Here is a 20,378-nt window from a genome sequence, read left to right as displayed (position 1 = left end):
TTAATTTTCATGACCTTTATCAATAAATAGTTCAAACCCAGAACAGAATTAAGACTAAGTTAATTGGCAAATAGAACATCCATCCATCCATCCATTTTCTGAACCACTTATCCTCACAAGGGTCCGAGTGCTGGAGCCTATCCCAGCTGTCTTCGGGCAGGAGGTGGGGTACACCCTGAACTGCTTGCCAGCCAATCGCAGGGCACATACAAACAAACAACCATTCGCACTCACAGTCACACCTACAGGCAATTTAGTCTCCAATTAATGCATGTTTTTGGGACGTGGGAGGAAACCGGAATGCCCAGAGAAAACCCACGCAGGCACAGGGAGAACATGCAAACTCCACACAGGGGGGGCCGGGAATTGAACCCTGGTCCTCACAACTGTGAGGCAGACGCTCTAACCAGTCGATCACTGTACTGCCGCAAATAGAACATACTTTATCAAAATATTTTTTATAGATCTTTTGCTAGTGTTGCATGATTTTCTATGAGCTTTTAGAAATTTGTGGTGTTACCGCTGTACCTTACAGTATGTGTAAAGTATGGCGTGTGTGATACTGCATATTTTGGTATTGAGCCGATGCTAACACAGGCCCACTATCAACGATACAGATGCGAATACATTTCAATAATTAAGGTAGATGCATTATCGAATTGCTAAATTTCAATAAATGTTCTTGACCTTTAAGTTCTTTTGTGAGGTTTTCTTATTATTATTATTAAATAGTTAAAATCCAGGACAAAATTAGGACACAGTTTATTGGTAAAGTTAAAATACTTTTTTTTTTTCAAATATATATATTTCTTTAGAAACAATAGAACAGTAACAAAACATGTTTTACCCATTCATTGTTATGTCTGGATCTTTATTCTTTAAACAATTCCAGTAAAAGTATTAATTTAAATATCATTTCAATGGGATTAATGTATTACATCAAGGTCATAACATAATTTATACTTTTTGAGTCGGATAAGGTAACAAATGGACAGTTTCACTTCAAATATTAATTGCTGGTGGGCTCGAGCGGGCGGCTTTTTTGCTCGTTTGCTTTGCACTGCTAAGAAATGCTACAGCACAACATCAAAACACGAGGCGGGAGAAGGAGCAAAGTGTCCTCGCTGAAACAGATACAGCGAGTTTGGCATCACCTATTTGATGAAACCGAAGCAGTGCATTCAAGAGCAAAACTGAAACCACTGTTTCGATATTTTCACACGAGGATCGATACCGATACTGACTATCGATATTTAGATCAATCTGCTATTATGTATGTGTGTGTGTGATAATGCGAGCGTCATCACTTTTAGGCCTGGATCAGTACTGATTCATTATTTTAATTTTATTTCATCACAAAGTTGATAGATCTGAATGAATTTAATTGAGTTGGTAATGGGTTTTTGATTATGCAGTATCCTTTTTATGGTTAACACAAAAGTATATTTATTTTCAAAGCTACTGGTACATTTGTTTGAATTCCAGTAAATGTGTTCATTTAAATAATACATTTCTATGGAAGAAGGGTATTGCATCAAGGTCTAGGAATTTATACTTTGCAAATGGACTGTGGGCACTTTCAAAACTGCTTTTCACTCATGCTGATGGTGACAAAAATATCAAGGGGGCGGAGGTGACCAGAGAGGGTCAATTGTTTCATTGTATTCTAAAGCCTGACCAAGGAACAACACTGCAATTATCTGAAGCTCTGAATCTTGCATCACATGTTCACATTTTTAAGCACCGTGTTATGTATTGTCCCTGTTAAATAAACAACAGTAACGCGCGCACACACACAAACACACATTTGTATATAAACATAAACAATAAACTCACGACATCTTGGTAACTGTATATTCTCTGTCTCACACTGCTTGTATGTCACTCTCAGGCTCTTCAACTGTCACTTTTTCGTGCTCTTGTCTGTCCTCTTTCTCAGAATCAGTGTCCCCCAAGTGAAATGCTTTGTTTCGTTTATGGCGTTGAAGAATTTGGTTAATGGAAGTTTTGAAGATATTTTCTGACGTTACACTTTTTGAAAGGACAGATGGATAAATGATACTCAAAGCAGGGCTCCAGTACTTGCTATCTCTTTGCTGATTGGGCAACCGATTCTCCGCTTCAGCTAGCCAATCAATGAGTAGCAACGGCCTTTATATAAAGACTGCCCCCGAGGCGAGCGGACGTTGTGTACGTGTAAGACATACGCAACTCCGTGTTTCCTAGTAAAGAAAGATGTCTGGACGAGGGAAAACCGGTGGCAAGGCCAGAGCGAAAGCTAAGACGCGTTCTTCTCGTGCTGGGCTACAGTTCCCAGTGGGCCGTGTTCATAGGCTATTACGCAAAGGCAACTATGGCGAGCGTATCGGCGCCGGAGCACCTGTTTACTTGGCAGCGGTACTCGAATATCTGACCGCCGAGATCCTGGAGTTGGCCGGCAACGCGGCCCGTGACAACAAGAAGACCAGAATCATTCCCCGCCACCTGCAGCTGGCCGTTCGCAACGACGAGGAGCTCAATAAACTCCTGGGAGGAGTGACCATCGCTCAGGGCGGCGTGTTGCCAAACATCCAGGCCGTGCTCCTGCCCAAGAAGACCGAGAAAGCCGCTAAATCCAAGTAAAGCTGCAGACGTGAATCACTAGTCTGAAACGGCTCTTTTAAGAGCCACCCAACCGTTTCGTGAAGAGTGAAATTCAAATTTACAACTGACTCATGTGGATTTCTATGTTAAACAAATCATTCAGGCTTCTAGATTGCTTGACAAAATATTCAACCCTTTTTAGAGGACTACTTTCAACGGTAATAGGAATCAGCATGATTATTTTGTTACAAAAGTTTCTCTGAAAATGTATTCATAGTGCAACTTCCCGATACACTCTCAAGGTAATAGTTACGTTTAATTACATTTCTAAATTTTGAAAGCATTTGGGGAAAACTGCCTTGTACCATGTTGAACTCATGGCAAACGTGCACAATTGGACATTAGCGTTTCAAATGACAAACCAGATGTTGTTCCATATAAAGTATTCTAAAGATGAAACGTTAAAGTGAATCTTCTAATGTGTTCAAAAGTGTATGAGTCGAACCTTGAAGTTTCAGACTAACCAATAAATTGTACCACTTTGTGTTACTTTAAAGTCATATTTGGAAAGGTATGTTTGAGTGGGCAGAATGGCACATGATCAGTGACAGCCAATCACAAATGTCGACTTTGGAAGGAGAAAATTGAAGCAGAATTAAATCTTTTGTGGATAGTTTTCAAATGTAATTGAAATTGTAATCACGGACATTTCCAAAAACGAATTGAATTAAACTTTTCCAGTAATTTTAATGGATTACAATTACATAAATTTTCTAATTATGTCATTTAATCTTGTTACATGAAAATACTTACTCCCCAACACTGATTGTAATGCTATATTAGCACTTCCAAACATTTTGGATCAATAACTGTTACATATGAGCATTCTTGCTTTGGAGTAGCGCCATTGATGCGCTTGGGAGAATGGGTCATGATAACAAAATAAATAAAAAATCAGAGAAAGGGACACGAACTGTTGGCAGAATTAAAAAAATCTGTTGGTACAACATGTGCTGTACTTGCATGATGAGCAGTTAGCTAAGGTCAATTCTGTGTAAAACTGAATCAAGAACCTCCATGAAATAGAGGTTTAACTGAAACCTTTATTTGAAATTTACTTACATATAATCACGTTCAATATAATACAATTAAGCCGTGTTGCTACTGTCGCTAATAAAGGTAAAATTTGTGTTCAGCGATATCATGCGGGAAGGGCAGCTGAGTGACGTTCCTCGCGCAGAATTGGGTCATCCGTCCTCTCTCAGGTCCGCAGTCTTGTTTTCAGAACGGCTGCCTGAGAGACGATGTCTGGAAGAGGCAAGGGGGGGAGCCAAGTGTGACTGGAAAGGGCTCCGTGGCGATATTCGGGGTATAACCAAGCTCGCCATCCGCCGTCTGGCCCACCGCGGCGGAGTCAGGCGAATTTTCTGCCTCATTTACGAAGAAAGACGCGGTGTTCTCAAGGTTTTCCTGCAAAACGTCATCCGCGACGTCGTCACCTACACGGAGCACGCCAAGAGGAAGACCGTGATCGCCATGGAGTTACGCTTTCAAGAGGCAGGAATGCACTCTCTACGGCTTCGGCGGTTAATGTCTTTTTTCGGCCCGCAACTAAACCGAATGTCCTTTTAAGGGCCTCACACTTACTCTAATAAACTGCTATTGTACCATATTCGTAACTAGTCTATGATGTATGACATTTCTTACATGCATATGCTTAGACCTATCCTAGTCTAAAATACAATTCTGTAAACATTTCAAATCCTTCACTTGTGAATATTTTTTCCATGCCTTTTGTCAAAGTACAGTAGTAGTACAGTACAGTACAGCTCATAATTACCTTCAATTTCCACAATCCACAGACAATCCCCACTTGTTTTCTGAATAAAAGGTCCAAATTAAAAGATTTGGGAATGGACATTTATTGACTGATTCAGACAGCATACAAACTTTAGTGTTCAGCTGAGTCAGGAAAATTCCACACATCAAATACCCAAGATATATTTCACATTCATTCCAACTTCAAATTGTTGCCCTCATTCAGCACATCACACTATGAATTTCCACAGAATTTCACGTCAGCTATGGACCATATTCACTGCTACACATTGACCATTTCCGGTGAAAGGCGGTGTACCGGTGTCCGTTTGTTTCATGCTTTCCACATAAGACATGAAAATTAAATGCGCTGTAGCAGACCGGCTAACGGACATGACCGCATGGCGGCCATGTTGGGGAGGTCGACGATCCTATCAAAAGGCAATGCATGGACATTGAAGTTAACTCGTAACTTCTCAGCTGTATCATGATGTTTCCTTATTCTTGTCAGCACCAACGCGCGTACAATCAACACCTTTGGGTGGGGGGAAGCAAATTTTATACACATTCACAATGTTCTGTTCACCCGTTGTTGCTTCTTTACATTGCATTCAGATGAATGGAGAAAAAGGGTTTACTTTACTGTATTTAGCCAAGCATGCATATTTATTAAGGTACCGTTGCACTAGTCAGTCTCACGGAGCGAGTAGCCATCAAAGAAGTCGACTGACAAACAGGAATATTTGCTAACGGGCATGACGACGACGCATTCTAGATGTCCTAGCACCTCACTGTGGCACGAGTATAATGTGCATCCCCAGTAAACATTGTAAAAACTCTATAAAGTGTTTTTATAAACTTAACTTTTGGACAAAAAAAAAAAAAAAACAAGCAAGGGAACCTGGTGTTATTTTAAGCGCCAGCCACTGTGTACTTCAAGTTTGATCATATTTATTCAAGTTACATTTAGTAACATTTGAAGAAATATGAGCCACTTGGTAGCAGTTAAGGAGCCTAAATCATTAACATAATCGCTTTAACAGAACTATAACGTCCTTCAAAATTATAGGGGAATTAAAGCTCATAGTAGAAGGAGTGTGGGGCCCTTAAAAGGACCTTTGGTTTGTTTAGTGGACGAAGTGGTAAATTTAACCGCCAAAGCCGTAGAGAGTGCGGCCCTGCCTCTTGAGAGCGTACACCACATCCATTGCGGTCACGGTCTTTCTCTTGGCGTGCTCGGTGTAGGTGACGGCGTCGCGGATGACGTTCTCCAGGAAGACCTTGAGGACACCGCGAGTCTCCTCGTAGATGAGGCCGGAGATACGCTTGACTCCGCCGCGGCGAGCCAGACGGCGGATAGCGGGCTTGGTTATGCCCTGGATGTTATCACGAAGAACTTTGCGGTGACGTTTCGCGCCCCCTTTGCCCAGACCCTTTCCACCCTTGCCTCTTCCAGACATTGTCGACTTAGTAGAGAAAGAAGTCAATGAATAACTGCATGCAAGCCAGGGCAGCCGTTCTCATAACAAGACTACGGACCTGAGAGAGGACAGTTGATGCAATTCGGCGCGAGGAACGTCATTCAGCAGCCCTCCCCCCATGACTTCGCTTAACCCAATTTTACCTTCTTCGTTAGTTAGTGACAGTAACATGATAGTATTATTGAGCGTGTTACTTGGCGTGATAATGTGATAATTAAAATTAAAGGTTTATTTTTTTTAAGATCACATTTGTTTCATAGTGGTTATTGAGACGGTTATATCCATTTACGTTGTTATTTTCCCTTTTATTGCAAGATTTAACGCAAAACAAAGCTTTTCATACTTGAAGACGGATGAGTAATTTACATGAACCGCTCGTGTGGTAGTAAAGCACATGGTGTAATTATATCATTGCACACATTTAGTTCCATCATTTATCTTCACATATCTTTCATCTTTACACGTGAAAATGTGAAATTAAGATTTTGTGTGCGTTTGTTTCAGATTTAGAATACCACAATGATTTACTCAAGAAATAGAGATTAATGAGTTTATATCGAGGCAAATCCTGCAAAATCGGCATTTTGGAGCTGTCAAACTCATTTATCATTTCCCTCAAAGGGCCCTAATGAAAAATGTATAATCAATACCTAATCATATTTGTACATATACAGCGATGCCCCCGTTATCATTGTAACACCGTTTTAAGTTAGGTGAGCTCAAAATTTCAAAGCAACAAACTTGGATCAAATGTTAAATTGGGCAATTCAACTTTTTAAGAATTGTTGTCCCTTGTATTGAACCCCAATTCAATGATATAGGGAAACACAACTCAGCAAATTGTTATAAAACAACCTGCTTGCCTTAAAGGTCAACAAATTCTTGTATTTTTTTAGTTTTTCCAATTTAAATTACTGCTTTGGTCCAAAAATACACATTTGTTTGTTTGTTTTTCCAGCATATTACATAAAATTTTAAATCAGTGATGGAAAAAAAGAAACAATTTAAAGGCTGTAAAACGCACGTTAGAGGAATTTGGTAGGGGAAAATGTTTGTAAAAAGTGAAGATTGTAATCTTAGAAAAGATTTTATGCCAAAATGAGAACAAATCCATTTAGCAAGAAATAGATGCCGATTGTTTTTGCTTTACTAGGCCCCTACAATCATGTAGCAAACTGTATATGCTCCCCAGCCTTTAGACACGGGCTAGATGAGTTTTATATAAAGGAATTTCATTATGAATCCAATTTATACTACTATGTTGTGCTTTTGGCCTTATCTGCATTTTAGTTTAAGCTTGTAAGGGACATCATAAAGGCTTTGAAGTTGCCAGATCTTTATTCTGCATTAGTATGCACAATAGAACTACATAATTTATTGGTGGTATTATACAGAATTTAACTCTTCGTTAAACAGATGGCTGGCTCTTAAAAGAGCCGTTTTGAGGTTGTGGTTAATGTCTTCAGCTTTACTTGGACTTAGCGGCTTTCTCGGTCTTCTTAGGAAGGAGGACGGCCTGGATGTTTGGCAATACGCCGCCCTGAGCGATGGTCACTCCGCCCAAGAGCTTATTGAGCTCCTCGTCATTGCGGACGGCCAGCTGCAGGTGACGGGGAATGATTCTGGTCTTCTTGTTGTCGCGTGCCGCGTTGCCAGCCAACTCCAGGATCTCAGCGGTTAGATACTCCAGCACAGCCGCCAGGTAAACAGGCGCGCCGGCACCGACACGCTGAGCGTAGTTGCCTTTACGCAGCAGCCTGTGGACACGACCGACCGGGAATTGCAGTCCAGCACGTGAAGACCTGGTCTTGGCTTTTGCTCTGGCTTTTCCGCCGGTTTTCCCTCGTCCAGACATGGCTCAAATGCAGCTACTGAGTTCACACTTCTTGAAGAAGATATGTGCATCAGTAGGGTGCAGTCTTTTTATGCACATTCATGCTGCTCGTTGATTGGCCAGTTGAAGCGGGAAAACTATTGTCCAATCAGCAAAGAGCGTCAGAAAGCTGCTTTGGTTCCCAACGCCTGCCCTTCCAAAATCATCATCATCATGCAAACAACATTAAAATTTGTTCACGTTAATGTAACACTATGCTTAAACAGACTACGTTTAATGAGTTAAAAATTGCACCAAAATGTTAAAATAATTGAATGAATCAAAGTATCAGTATAAGTATGAAAATCGGTATTGTTGCTTAAAAGCTCAACTGTATTTAAATGTGTTGAACAAGATTACATTATAAAATGCTGAAGCCACTGTGACAGTTGGAACATGTGAATTATTTCTAGTGGTACTCGTACCACACTGACAATCACTGTAACAGCCTGTTAAATACGATATTCGGTGCCCAGATTAACAGTGATAGTATTGGCATTCAGAAGACTTTATTCATCCCACAGCTGGGAAATTCACTGAACCAGCAAGTAGAAAAGTGAATCCCAAATGAGGACGCCAATAGTGATGTTTGCACTTGGGACTGTTTATAATTGGATGAATTTGTTAATCCTTCTGGCGTGTCTGCCAGCAGTCAACTGCATGCTTGTGTGTGGGGAAATACACTTAACGCAGTTTACAGTACTCCTGAAAGAACACCATACAATACATAACGTTAAGGGAGTCAAGCTACTTCAGCTTTATCCATACTGTAAAGTACACGTACTGTAATATCCGGTCACTACCAACGACAGCACACCAAACATTTTTTTTTTCCTTTTTAAATCTCTTTTATCCAAACTAGCCCTTTAGAAAATGTACAACCAGTGAGACGATGACCAGATTTAAAAATCGCCACGAGTGGTATAGAACAAACCCCACAAAGCAGGGAACACTTCTTTAGTCAAAATGTGATGTGGCTCTTAAAAGAGCCGTTGTGTGGGTGAACAATACAGCGAAAGCTCAAGCCCTCTCTCCGCGGATACGACGGGCAAGCTGGATATCTTTGGGCATGATGGTTACTCTCTTGGCGTGGATAGCGCACAGGTTGGTGTCTTCGAACAAGCCGACCAGGTAGGCCTCGCTAGCTTCCTGCAGAGCCATGACTGCGGAACCCTGGAACCGCAGATCGGTCTTGAAGTCTTGAGCGATTTCCCTGACCAGGCGCTGGAAGGGCAGCTTGCGAATGAGCAGCTCGGTAGACTTCTGGTAGCGACGGATCTCACGGAGAGCCACGGTACCGGGCCTGTAGCGGTGAGGTTTCTTGACGCCGCCGGTGGCCGGAGCGCTCTTGCGGGCAGCTTTGGTGGCCAGCTGTTTCCTGGGGGCTTTGCCACCGGTGGATTTGCGGGCTGTTTGCTTGGTTCTCGCCATTACAACGTCACAAAGTCGACTGACTTTTTCAACGCGGTGAGCGGCTTTTAAGGCGAACCGCTCCAGACACGCCAGGGCTGATTGGTCCGCTCCGAAAAAGAAAAGTCTCATAATTTGATTGGACAAGTGGAATTTGAATTCAGCCAATCATTAACAGCAACTGTTCTGCCTGCGCCTCAGGCTCACCCAAGTCTCCTGAAACTTCTAGACAACCATTGTGCTAAAAGATGTAATGAAAAATAAGCAGTGATGGCCAGATGAAGCTTTATGTGAAGGCTTGAAGCGTTGCATCCACGTGGTTTACAAAAAAGTTTGATTTCTCGATGCTTCATGTGTACACAGCACCCCCTGCCGGCCAAAACCTTGATTCTCATTTGAACTTTTTATGGCCTTTTTGCAGTCTTGAAACAGTATATCCATTCATCCATTAATTTTCTGTACCGCTTATCTTCACTAATCACTGAAATAAAAACACCATAATTAGATATTTCTTGTGGGGTTCATTCGTGTAATCTTCTTACAATTATTGTGTGGGTAACGGTTTGGTACGAAATAAACAAACTTAATAGGACATCTAGTTGTATGTTAAAACTTTGACCGTATTTACAAAAAGGGGCATTGATTGTGTCCTTATAATGATAGGGTGATGGAATCTTTATCCTTTCTTTTTTTATTATTAAGAAAAATATTTTCTCCCTGTACAGCCTTGGACAAATGCTCCTCTCCCTCTCCCAGTGCTAAAGGGGATCATCAATCATTTTTTAAATATAATATTAATTCATTATACTCATAATAAACAAGTCCGCCAATGTTTGGTTCTGTGGATTATTGCTGCACTTCTAAACAAAAACTGTAGTTTGTTTCCTGAGAATAAGAAAGAAAAAAAATAAATCAAAAATAGATTTACTTCTAAATCTGAATTGAAGAACAACAAAAATGTCGAATTGGAGTGAAAAATGCTTCTGAATTATAGTAGTAACATACAGTATTTCACAACAAACAGGTATATTATGTCTGATAATCAATTTGGAGGGATCTACTCAAGTTTTGCCATACACGGGGAAACATTTGTTTTTAAAATCCAGTAGAACATGTACATGTCCTACTGGATTTGTTTATTTCGAACCATATGCATTAATTGAAGGAATAACAAACAAAAACAACAATATTTTAACATTCATGAACAATCTTCAGCATGTACATCTGGGTATAATAATAATAATAATAATAATAATAATAATAATAATAATGTTTTAAATATTGATTACAAGAGTGATCGGCATAAAATATAAAATTATCGAGAAACAAAAGACAATAAGTACAAAGTAAAAATGCAAGAAATGTTTTATTCTAACGTTGTACACTGGAGCGGATGTGTCGTCACTCATTAATGACGACGCAGTAATGGCGGCGCCCACACTGGCCACGCTTCCCTTGTGAAAACCATCGCGACTAGCCGTTTTTACGTTATTATAGAGATTATTAACCCTTTACCATGTCGGGACGACAAAACAACAAGTTACCGAACAATTTGCCGCAGTTGCAGAATCTAATCAAGAGAGACCCTCAATCCTACGTAAACGAGGTGAGTGTTTATAAGCTATCAATGCTAAAAGCTAGCATGTTTTTATTTATTTGATCGTAAACATCCAAATTGTTATCATGAACGACTGTCGATGTGGCTTTCGGTAGTTTTTGCAGCAGTACAGACACTACCAGTCCAATGTGCAGATTTTTAAACTGCAGCCCGACAAACCCAACAAGGAGCTGGCGGAACTTGTCATGTTCCTTGCTCAGGTAAATTCATACTTAAATTTAGATGAGCCTTTTTGTCTTATAAATTGTCTTTAAAAACGGTTGTTGACTCGTCAACCAGGTGGCCCACTGTTATCTGGAGCACTTGTCTACTTTCCCTCAAGAGTTGACTGACTTGTTACTGTGTCACCATACAGTCGTGGAGACAGATTTAAGAATGGTGAATATGTAATTTATTATTATTCTCACTCGACTAGTTACACACACACACACACACACACACACACACACACACACACACACACACACACACACACACAGACACACACACACACAGGGTGAATAGGGTGGCTACCAACTAAAGCTCCTATGCAAAGGAGGTCTCGTTTTTAACTACTTGTAACTTGTTTTTATTAAGCTGTTGTTTTAGTAAAAGTGCCACACACAAAAAAAAATCCCAACTAACTGTGCTAAATAGACGACGGACCTCCATCTTGATAAATGGCGTAAAGTGTTTACGTCGATGTGCGCATGTCACAGGGGTGTTCCGATTTAATGTAGTGCACATGTATAAACCAGATCGGAACTGTTGTTTATTTGGTATTGCTTCGTGATTAAACAAAACCAACAAGTATTCGAAAGCACTAACGTACTACACTGATGGTGCACAACATACATATATACAACAATAACATGAAAAACAATAGCTTAAAAATCCATAATGTGGCACGAATGATGAACCGCGATATAGCGGGGGAACGCTGTAGCTATTTTTCATTAATGCGACAGAAAAGTGAATGAGTATTATTTGGTGTTGTGTTCAGACCTTCTGCAAGGCTTTGATTCTGTTGCGAAACAAGGACCTGATCGACCCCACTAGCCTGTTGGAGCTGTTCTTTGAGCTGCTGCGATGCCATGACAAGCTGCTCCGGAAGGTTTGCAGAGAAACATCAGGCACAAAATGGCAGTCGCACACAGAAAATCGATTTCATATGTGCCTTTTGTCTTTACAGACTTTATACACACACATTGTGGCTGACATCAAAAACATCAACGCCAAACACAAAAACAACAAGGTGAACTCGGTAAGTGAATTGACTCACTTGTGCCATTTAACAGATTTTTATTTTTTTTAAATCAATGTGTTTAATATATTTCAATCTTGCGTGTCGTAGTCCTTGCAGAACTTCATGTACACCATGCTGAGAGATCGCAACCCCATCGCAGCCAAGATCTCCTTAGATGTGATGGTGGAGCTGTACAAGAGGAACATTTGGTGTGTTTTGTTTTTGATGAATTGGTCATTAAAGGTTGACTGCAGTTGTGCCTTGAGATACAACTGACCCAATTTAGGAGTTTTTCGAGATGGATGGATGCACTGTATTGTACTGCACCCTGGTGGACAAGTCACGCACAGCAGAAGGAGCCACAATTAATTGTAATGCACAAGCTTTAATTCTTTAGATCAGCGGTCACCAACGTGGTGTCCTTGAGCACCAGGTAGCCCCCAAGGACCACATGAGTAGCCCGCAGGACTGTTCTGAAAATAACTCACCAGTGATGGGACATTGTGATATTCTAGGAATGTTGTAGAATCAATCATTGGAAAATCTAAACACTAGCAGAGATTTGTAGAACTAAAGTGTTGCATATTGATATTTATCTGTTTCCTAATTATTGTGAGAAGTCATTAACATGACCAATGTCTTCACAGAAATGATTTTTTAATTCATTCATTAATTATTAATAATAAAATATAATAACAACATACGGTATCACTTAGTAATTTGACCAAATTAGTTAATTCAGAAGTGTGGATCAAACTCGTATCCCTTTGCATTAATCAGTACCCAAGAAATAGCTCTCAGTTTCAAAAAGGTTGGTGACCCCTTCTTTAGATTATATTTACTTACTTGCTTACTTACTTTACTTACTCTATATTTTTATCAAGTACAATATTATTGAGTGCTATACTGCATTCCTTAAAAAAATACAAAAATGTTTGGGGGCTGGATCGGATTAATTCAATTTCCATTCATTTCAATGGGGAAAGATGATTTGTGATCCAAGTGTTTTGAGTTACAAGCGTGGTCACAAGGCACCACTGCATTTTTATTATTAAAGCAGATGTGCTTGCAGGAACGACGCCAAAACAGTCAATGTCATCACCACGGCGTGTTTCTCCAATGTGACGAAGGTGGGTTTTTCCATCCTTTATTTTTATTTCTTATACAGTTGTGTAAAGTAAAGCCTCACCTCTTTTTGTTGCTGGGCAGATTCTGGTGGCTGGACTCAAGTTTTTCTTGGGGACAGATGAAGAAGAGAAAGAGGGCAGTGACTCTGAATCAGAAGCAAGTATTGACAGTCCAATGAGATCATACAGTTCGGAATTTGACCGAAATGTTCATACAATTCTCACCTCTAAAGATACTCAAATGCATTATCCAGAATGAGTCAGTATACTTCATGAAATCACAGTTCATCAAGCATCAAAGGGGACTTTTGAGTTTTTTGTTTCGCTTTTTCTTTGGGTATTCGGTGTAAAAGAAATACCAGCCCTATATGTTTTACAGATTGGAATGTAACTTTTGGTGGGGGGGGGGGGATTTGCCTTTGAAATAGCACAAAACTTCAAGACAATAGTGCAATACCTTAGTGTACTTCACAAAATCTCAGTTCAGTGAGCATTTAAGCATACAAATATCATGAACAAAGGCACAAAATGTCGAACTTTAAACCGCCTTAAAAGGGACAATCAAGTCAGCATTCCATTCAGTATTACATTTAATAAAGGTCTGAGATGACCACAGTTGGGAACAAATTAATTTGCAGATGTTTGTAGCATCCCTTGACAGATTGTGTTTGTGACTTTACTTGAGTGTACCATGTTTTTTCTTATCTTCCAGGCAGAGGGAACAACAGTGCGTGACCTCAGGGTACGATTCAACACAGGGAAGAAAACTTCCAAAAACAAGAAAAAAATGGAAAAAGCAATGAAAGTCCTCAAGGTAATCATGTTGTCTTCAACTTGAATTTCCTGATAGGGTCGTCATAAGCCTTTTTTTTTTATGTGTACTCTTGCATGCAGAAACACAAGAAGAAGAAGAAAGCCGAGGTGTTCAACTTTTCTGCTATTCACCTGATTCACGATCCTCAAGGTAGGCTCGATTGTCAACGCTCGGCGTCCGGCTTGTCGTCGCTAACCGGGAACGTTTGTCAGACTTCTCAGAGAAGCTCCTGAAGCAGCTGGAAAACTCCAAAGAGCGCTTTGAGGTCAAAATGATGATGATGGAGCTCATTTCCAGACTGGTGGGGATCCACGAGGTACGACATTCTGACAGCTGTTTGACGAAAAATCACCAAATTGAAAACTTTTTTTTTTTTTTCGTTTCAGCTCTTCCTCTTCAATTATTATCCGTTCATCCAGAGGTTCCTTCAGCCACATCAAAGAGGTAAGCAGCGTTATATTATTTTATTTTATTCTTTTGCATTTGCATGTGGTGCAACGGTGGACGACTGCTTAGCACATCTGCCTCACAGTTCTGAGGACCCAGGTTCAAATCCGGCCTCACGTGTGTGGACTTTGCATGTTCACCCCGTGCCTGCATGGGTTTTCTACCGGTACTCCGGTTTCCACCTCACATTCCAAAAACATCTGTGGTAGGTTGATTGAAGACTCTAAATTGCTAAAGGTATGAAATTGAGTGTGAATGGTTGTTTGTCGATGTGTGCCCTGCGACCCCGAGAAAACCCACATAGACATGGGGAGAATAATTCAAACTCCACACAGACTAGGCCCAATTTGAACCGGGTCCTCAGAACTGTGAGGCAGATGTGCTAACCAGATGTGCTACCAGTTGTCCACCGTCCCACCCAGTTTGAACATATTTGTGAAAAAATATTTGCTCTATTTATTTGTTTTATATCTTAAGTTAGATGGCCTTTACAATTGGGAAGATTAGATCTAATACTGATCAAATCGATGGGTCATTTGTGGGCTCTCAACCTCAAATAATCCTGCCTTCTGCATGACCTTATATAGCATGCCAAATTAGCATTTTAAAAAAAAAAAAAAAAACGCTCCTCTAATGAGAATGTATGACATCCTGCAGAGGTGACAAAGATCCTGCTGTGTGCCGCCCAGTCTTCCCACCAGCTCGTCCCACCCGAGGTACACTCCTGAACTTTGTCGGAAAGTCGCTAACCTTCATGCTAACATCACTGCTAATGCACAGATCATCGAGTCGGTGATCCGCACCATCGCCAACAACTTTGTGACGGACCGAAACTCTGGCGAGGTCATGACTGTGGGGTGAGTGACCGGCGGCATTCGACTTACAGGGTTTTAAACATATAAAAGAGAAAGATAACGGATCCTACTATCTTTTCAGGATCAATGCCATCAAAGAGGTGGTGGCCCGCTGTCCGCTTAGCATCAATGAGGACCTTCTGCAGGACCTGGCCCAGTACAAGACCCACAAAGACAAGAGTGAGGCCTTTTGACGTTGTCGTTGTTCTTGTCCCAAATTTTGACAGCGTGTATGTTTTGTGTTCCAGATGTGATGATGTCTTCCAAAGCGCTTATCCAACTCTTTAGGAATCTCAACCCGCAAATGCTGCACAAGAAGGACAGAGTGAGCACAACATGAATAGACACATTATATGGCTTAAAGCACTCTGGCGTACTGCCAGAAATCCAGCAAATGGTGTTTTTGTTGTTGTTTTTATTTTATTTTTTTTACAAGACATGTCCTACATATGTGTGCATGTTGCTAAAGTGCTTCCACACCACAGCGAATCAAAGGAGTAAATCCACCAAAGGTTTGAGTTCAACCAACAGGTGCTAGCCAATCAGACGCAGCGTAGGGCAGGTCTTGTCTAGTATTAGCACGACGACAAATCCCGACACACAATCTGCATAGCTTTGAAAATGAAGGCAAAATTTATTGAACACAGTGAAAACTGCATTAATAGAGAAAAGTGTAAAAAAAAAAAAAAAAACATTGCTCAAGGAATAAGGTAGAAATGGAAAGCCTACTGCATGCTGTCACCCTGATTATTATTGTCGGACTGAAGATTCATTTATGTCAAAATGTGCTACAGCCGTAAATTTTCTCCCTTCAACAGGTTGAGAAGTTGGATCTTTTGTGCTAATTAGCTGCTACTGCTAGCATCTTCCACTGCCGCCAACTGCCAGTTTAGAAGGCCAAAAACGTTTGGGTGGCATCACAGGGCTTAAAACAAAGTATTGTAACGTCTTCAAATGATACACGACGAGACGGTAGTCTGTTTATCTCGTATTTATTGATGAAGTAATGAAACACGGTTACTGTGAGATGTACACCGTCGTCAAACTCTCTCTGGCTCTGATACTCTACAAAGTCCTAAAACTGACTAGTTGACTTCATCTTTCAAATCTATGTCTTTGCGGTTTAAAGAGAACAGGAAAGACCTTTCACAAGATTTTGGAGTGTTTGTTTGTTGGAATTTGTAAGCATTTGTAAAGTCAGGTCTTCAGAGCTTGTTTAGTTCATTCCAAAGGTGTTTGATGGGGTTACAGGTCAGTTCATCTTAACCACCAACCATGCTTTTGTGCACTAAGACATAAAAAAAGGGCTGCAAAGTTGGAGGCAAACATTTAGCCAAAATGTCTTAATTTTTGTTACAATTCAGGGGACCTAAGGGATCTAGTCCAACTCGTTATTGATCCTTTAATTGATTCATGGCTGCGTAGCAATGCTATTTTTGTAGCAGCCTCTTTAATGCAAGCGTTTGTGTGCAGGGAAGGCCCACAGAGGCGTCATTGGAGGCCAAGCTGAAGGATTATGGCGAGCTGGGAACCAAAGACTACATCCCTGGAGCGGAGGTGCTGGAGGTAGAGGCAGAAGTCAAAGAAGGCGAAGACGGTGAGCAAGACCATTAAGGCCTCTCTATACTCCCGCGGTCACGTGGCTGACAACGCCCACTTTGCATCACGTGACGGACAAATTGGCCCGCGCGGCCCGTCTGCGTAGCTTGACGCGCACACGGCAAGAATTGTTGCTGTGCGTCGAATGCCGCGGACATCATCTCGTAATTGGTCCGTTTTAGTCACATGCTGTGATGATGTAATCAGCGTGCCTAGCGGTTCCACATAGCAGCTACACCGCCGGCTTCTCGATCGATTTTGCCGCATAATTAAACGTATCATCTGGTCATCGAGGTCCATTTGTTCTAGCAGACTCTGTTCCACGGTTGCCATTGTTGTTGCTTTGTTCCTTGTTACGGAAAGGAAAGTAAAAACGGCTACCGGAAATGGCCCAGAAAATGCAGAGGAAACTCCATCCTGTGGTGTCCTAGCCAATACCAGCCGTAGCGACGCCCCCGACTTGGAGGAGAACTGCAGTACATTTTCAAAACTGCGCGCGTGGGTTCCGCTCGAGTATATAGGCAAACTACGCGCGGGATAGCCGCAGTGACGTCAGTGCAGTCGCCACCCACGCGGGTATAAAGAAGCCTTTAGTCATCTGAAATACATTGGTCAGGCTAATCTTGTCCTTTGTTATTTTAATGAAATCTTTGCAAAGAGAAAGACAGAGAGAAACTTTCAGTTACTTCGCGCCTATCCCTGCTTCTGAGGAACAAGGAACAGCAACGCACAGTTAAACTCAAATATGAGAGAAAAAATAGCAAAGAAAGGCCGATGCACTGTTATCTTATCCTTGAGAGAAAAGGGAGGCTGGTAGAGCCACTGAGACTGGATGAGAGAAGGGAAAAAGCAATTAATCTACTAGGTATGTTAGAAAAAGTCCCACAAGAACTAAGGACTATTGAAATAATAATAATATAACACAGAAACTATGGGATATTATAATAAAAGAATATCAACTGTTATTTTGTCATAACACTAATAAATGACATTTATGATCACAGACGGCTGGGAGAGCGCCAGTGTGAGCGACGAGGATGAGGACGGGGAGTGGGTGGACGTCCACCACTCGTCTGACGAAGACACAACGGAAGTGGTAGGTTTATGGACAGTTTGTAAAAAGAATGTAAAACACTGTGATTTATAGTTTCTGTGTGTGCAATTGTCTGAGTAAGGCAGAAAAGCTGAAGAGTTTACCGGCTGAAGGGCGGGAAGCCAAAGCGGCGGCGGTAAGCGGCAGCCGGCTCCTCACGCAGGAGGACTTCAAGAAGATCAGACTGGCCCAGATTGCCAAGGAGGTCAACGCCGTGCCAGGGAAGAAAAGGAAAGCGGCAGGCAGTGACGACGAAGGTGAAAGGAGGTTAGAACACGGAAAAGTTTTGATTTTATATTTCTTTTTAAGTTAACATGTTGTAGTTTATTTGCATATTTATTTTAGATATATTTTCCAGTTTATTTCAATGTTAACATTATTTCTTACTTGACCTTTTGCTCTGTAATGTAATTATTTAGAAAATAATAAAACATAATTATGTATTTTTATCTTACATTTTATTATATTACAATTTATTTATAATTCTTGATCATTTTTAATGTTATTTATTTATATTGTTTGCTGTTTTATTTATTTCTACCTCATTTTCCAGAGGGGAACTGATTGCCCTGAGGGACATTGAGAAGCTCCATAAGAAACCGAAAGCTGACAAGGAGACACGCCTGGCAACAGCACTGGTTTGAAAAACAAAAACACTTATTCCTAATTTATTACCTTCACACAAAGTTTGACCGTATGATTTGCGCTTGGCTTGTAGGCAGGCCGAACGGACCGTAAGGAGTTTGTGAGAAAAAAGACCAAATTAAATCCACACGCCAGCACCAGCAACAAGGAGAAGAGACGCACAAAGAACTTCATGATGATGAGACACAGCCAGAACGTCCGAAAAAAAGGGAAACGTTCCTTTAGGGAGAGACAGGCGAGTAGACAATGTAGGAACTTCTGCAAGGGGGCTTTACATTCCTTCTACATAGCTATATATATATTTTTTTCTTTTAATGCAGATTGCGCTCCGGGATGCACTCCTAAAAAAGAAGAAGCAGCACAAGTAGTGAATGGAAAGATTGTCACCTCAGAAATGTGACAGCATCAAATCATGTGTCGTACGCCCTATAAATGTCCCGTTATTATTGTATCAATTCCAATGCCTTAACTGCATAACAGTGTTGTGAAATAAATCACATTTGGTAATGAAATGACTGTCTTTTTTTCAATGCCCATTAAATGTGTGTGTGTGTATATATATGTGTATATATATATGTGTGTGTTTGGTTAATTGACAACTCTAACTTACCCGTAGATGTGAGTGCGAATGGTTGTTTGTTTGTGTGTGCCCTGCAATTGGCTGCCCGATGATAGCTGGGATAGGCTACAGCACGCCCGCGACCCTAGTGAGGAGAAGCACCTCGGAAAATGGATGGATGAATGGATATATATGTGTGTATGTATATATATGTATACACACACACTGGCTGAAATAAGTATTTAACACGTCACCATTTTTCTCGCTAAATATATTCCCAAAGGTGCTATTGGCATGAAATGAGTTGTCCAAGAGCCAGGGACCACCTGTGGAGAGCTTCAAAAAAACCTGGAATTAGCAGGTACTGTTGTCACAAGGAAAACAGTGAGCAATACACTCCACCGCCATGGCACGCTCATCATGCAAGACCCCATTGCTGAAAAATAAGTATGTCAAAGCTCGTTTAAAGTTTGCTGAACAACATAGTGGAGAAGCCAGTTAAATACTGGGAGAATATAGTCTGGTCTGATTAGAGCAAAATAGAACTCTTTGGATGCCATAATGCACACCAAGTTTGGAGGAGAAATGGCACTGCACATCACCCTAAAAATAGTGACATTCGGCGGTTGTAACATGATGGTGTGGGGCTGCATTTCTCCAAATAGTACTGGTAAACTTCATATTATTGAAGGAAGGACAAATGGGCAAATCTACAGTGACATTCTTGACAAAAATGGACTGCCATCTGCGAGGAGGATGAAAATGCAACGAGGGTGGACATTTCAGCAGGATAATGATCCAAAACATACTGCCAAGGAAACTCAATTGGTTTCAAAGCCAAAAAATAAAATTGCTAGAATGGCCCAGCCAATCACCTGACTTGAATCCAATCGAAAATCTATGGAAAGAACTCAAGGTCCATAAAAGAAGCCCACGGAACCGTCAACATTCGAAGACTGCTTGTGTGGAGGAATGGGCCAGAAGCATAGCAATGCATGCAACTAGTTTCTCCATACAGGAAGTGTCCTGAACCTATTATTGCAAACAAAAGCTTTTGTACAAAGTATTGAATAAATACCAGTTGGCATGTTCAATACTTTTCCCTGTGTCTTACAGGGAAACACATTACATTATTACACATAACTTAATTCCTGATTTTATGTCTTCTACTTTCTTTGTACGTATGGATTACTTGGATTGTTCCCAAAATCTGGTGTAATATTCATGTCAAT

General features: G+C 40.9%; 4 protein-coding genes across 5 annotated transcripts; 2 read left to right on the top strand and 2 right to left on the bottom strand.

Moving 5' to 3' along the window:
• The first annotated feature begins 2,199 nt into the window (after positions 1 to 2,199).
• On the top strand, positions 2,200 to 3,114 carry LOC133413339 (histone H2A-like). The gene has a single exon (XM_061697584.1). The coding sequence runs from the start codon at positions 2,236 to 2,238 to the stop codon at positions 2,620 to 2,622; it is 387 nt and encodes a 128-aa protein (XP_061553568.1). The 5' UTR covers positions 2,200 to 2,235; the 3' UTR covers positions 2,623 to 3,114.
• Positions 3,115 to 5,549: 2,435 nt separating this feature from the next.
• On the bottom strand, positions 5,550 to 10,866 carry LOC133413760 (histone H4). 2 transcript variants are annotated; one of them, XM_061698515.1, is made up of 2 exons: positions 10,858 to 10,866; positions 5,550 to 5,867 (listed from the first exon to the last, which is right to left on the bottom strand). In XM_061698515.1, the coding sequence occupies exon 2, from the start codon at positions 5,859 to 5,861 to the stop codon at positions 5,550 to 5,552; it is 312 nt and encodes a 103-aa protein (XP_061554499.1). In that variant the 5' UTR covers positions 5,862 to 5,867; positions 10,858 to 10,866. The 2 variants fall into 2 exon arrangements, with proteins under 2 accessions (XP_061554499.1, XP_061554497.1); XM_061698513.1 differs by lacking the exon at positions 10,858 to 10,866 and adding an exon at positions 8,836 to 9,186.
• LOC133413761 (histone H2A) lies at positions 7,260 to 7,808 on the bottom strand. Its single transcript, XM_061698516.1, has one exon. The coding sequence runs from the start codon at positions 7,735 to 7,737 to the stop codon at positions 7,351 to 7,353; it is 387 nt and encodes a 128-aa protein (XP_061554500.1). The 5' UTR covers positions 7,738 to 7,808; the 3' UTR covers positions 7,260 to 7,350.
• Positions 10,588 to 19,099, top strand: sdad1 (SDA1 domain containing 1). The gene is made up of 22 exons (XM_061698512.1): positions 10,588 to 10,771; positions 10,879 to 10,983; positions 11,063 to 11,161; positions 11,766 to 11,876; positions 11,955 to 12,026; positions 12,117 to 12,217; positions 13,081 to 13,138; positions 13,218 to 13,296; positions 13,852 to 13,949; positions 14,030 to 14,099; positions 14,162 to 14,265; positions 14,336 to 14,393; positions 15,054 to 15,112; positions 15,177 to 15,253; positions 15,333 to 15,430; positions 15,499 to 15,575; positions 16,724 to 16,847; positions 17,854 to 17,945; positions 18,025 to 18,209; positions 18,496 to 18,580; positions 18,661 to 18,822; positions 18,908 to 19,099. The coding sequence occupies exons 1-22, from the start codon at positions 10,682 to 10,684 to the stop codon at positions 18,953 to 18,955; spliced, it is 2,052 nt and encodes a 683-aa protein (XP_061554496.1). The 5' UTR covers positions 10,588 to 10,681; the 3' UTR covers positions 18,956 to 19,099.
• Positions 19,100 to 20,378: the final 1,279 nt, after the last annotated feature.

The sequence above is a fragment of the Phycodurus eques genome, chromosome 15 (assembly GCF_024500275.1).
Source record: "Phycodurus eques isolate BA_2022a chromosome 15, UOR_Pequ_1.1, whole genome shotgun sequence".
NCBI classification, from domain to species: Eukaryota; Metazoa; Chordata; class Actinopteri; order Syngnathiformes; family Syngnathidae; genus Phycodurus; species Phycodurus eques.
This window is presented reverse-complemented; position numbering and strand designations above follow the sequence as displayed.

Bases quoted from the DNA above. Each gene is read 5' to 3' on its own strand.
- LOC133413339 (XM_061697584.1), top strand. From the start codon at position 2,236: ATGTCTGGACGAGGGAAAACCGGTGGCAAGGCCAGAGCGAAAGCTAAG.
- LOC133413761 (XM_061698516.1), bottom strand. From the start codon at position 7,737: ATGTCTGGACGAGGGAAAACCGGCGGAAAAGCCAGAGCAAAAGCCAAG.
- LOC133413760 (XM_061698513.1), bottom strand. From the start codon at position 9,186: ATGGCGAGAACCAAGCAAACAGCCCGCAAATCCACCGGTGGCAAAGCC. The intron at 5,868-8,835 runs GTAACCATCATG...TTCTCTACTAAG, and splicing joins GCGCTATCCACGCCAAGAGA to TCGACAATGTCTGGAAGAGG.
- sdad1 (XM_061698512.1), top strand. From the start codon at position 10,682: ATGTCGGGACGACAAAACAACAAGTTACCGAACAATTTGCCGCAGTTG. The intron at 11,162-11,765 runs GTGAATATGTAA...TGTTGTGTTCAG, and splicing joins TGGAGACAGATTTAAGAATG to ACCTTCTGCAAGGCTTTGAT. The intron at 14,266-14,335 runs GTACGACATTCT...TTTTCGTTTCAG, and splicing joins GACTGGTGGGGATCCACGAG to CTCTTCCTCTTCAATTATTA.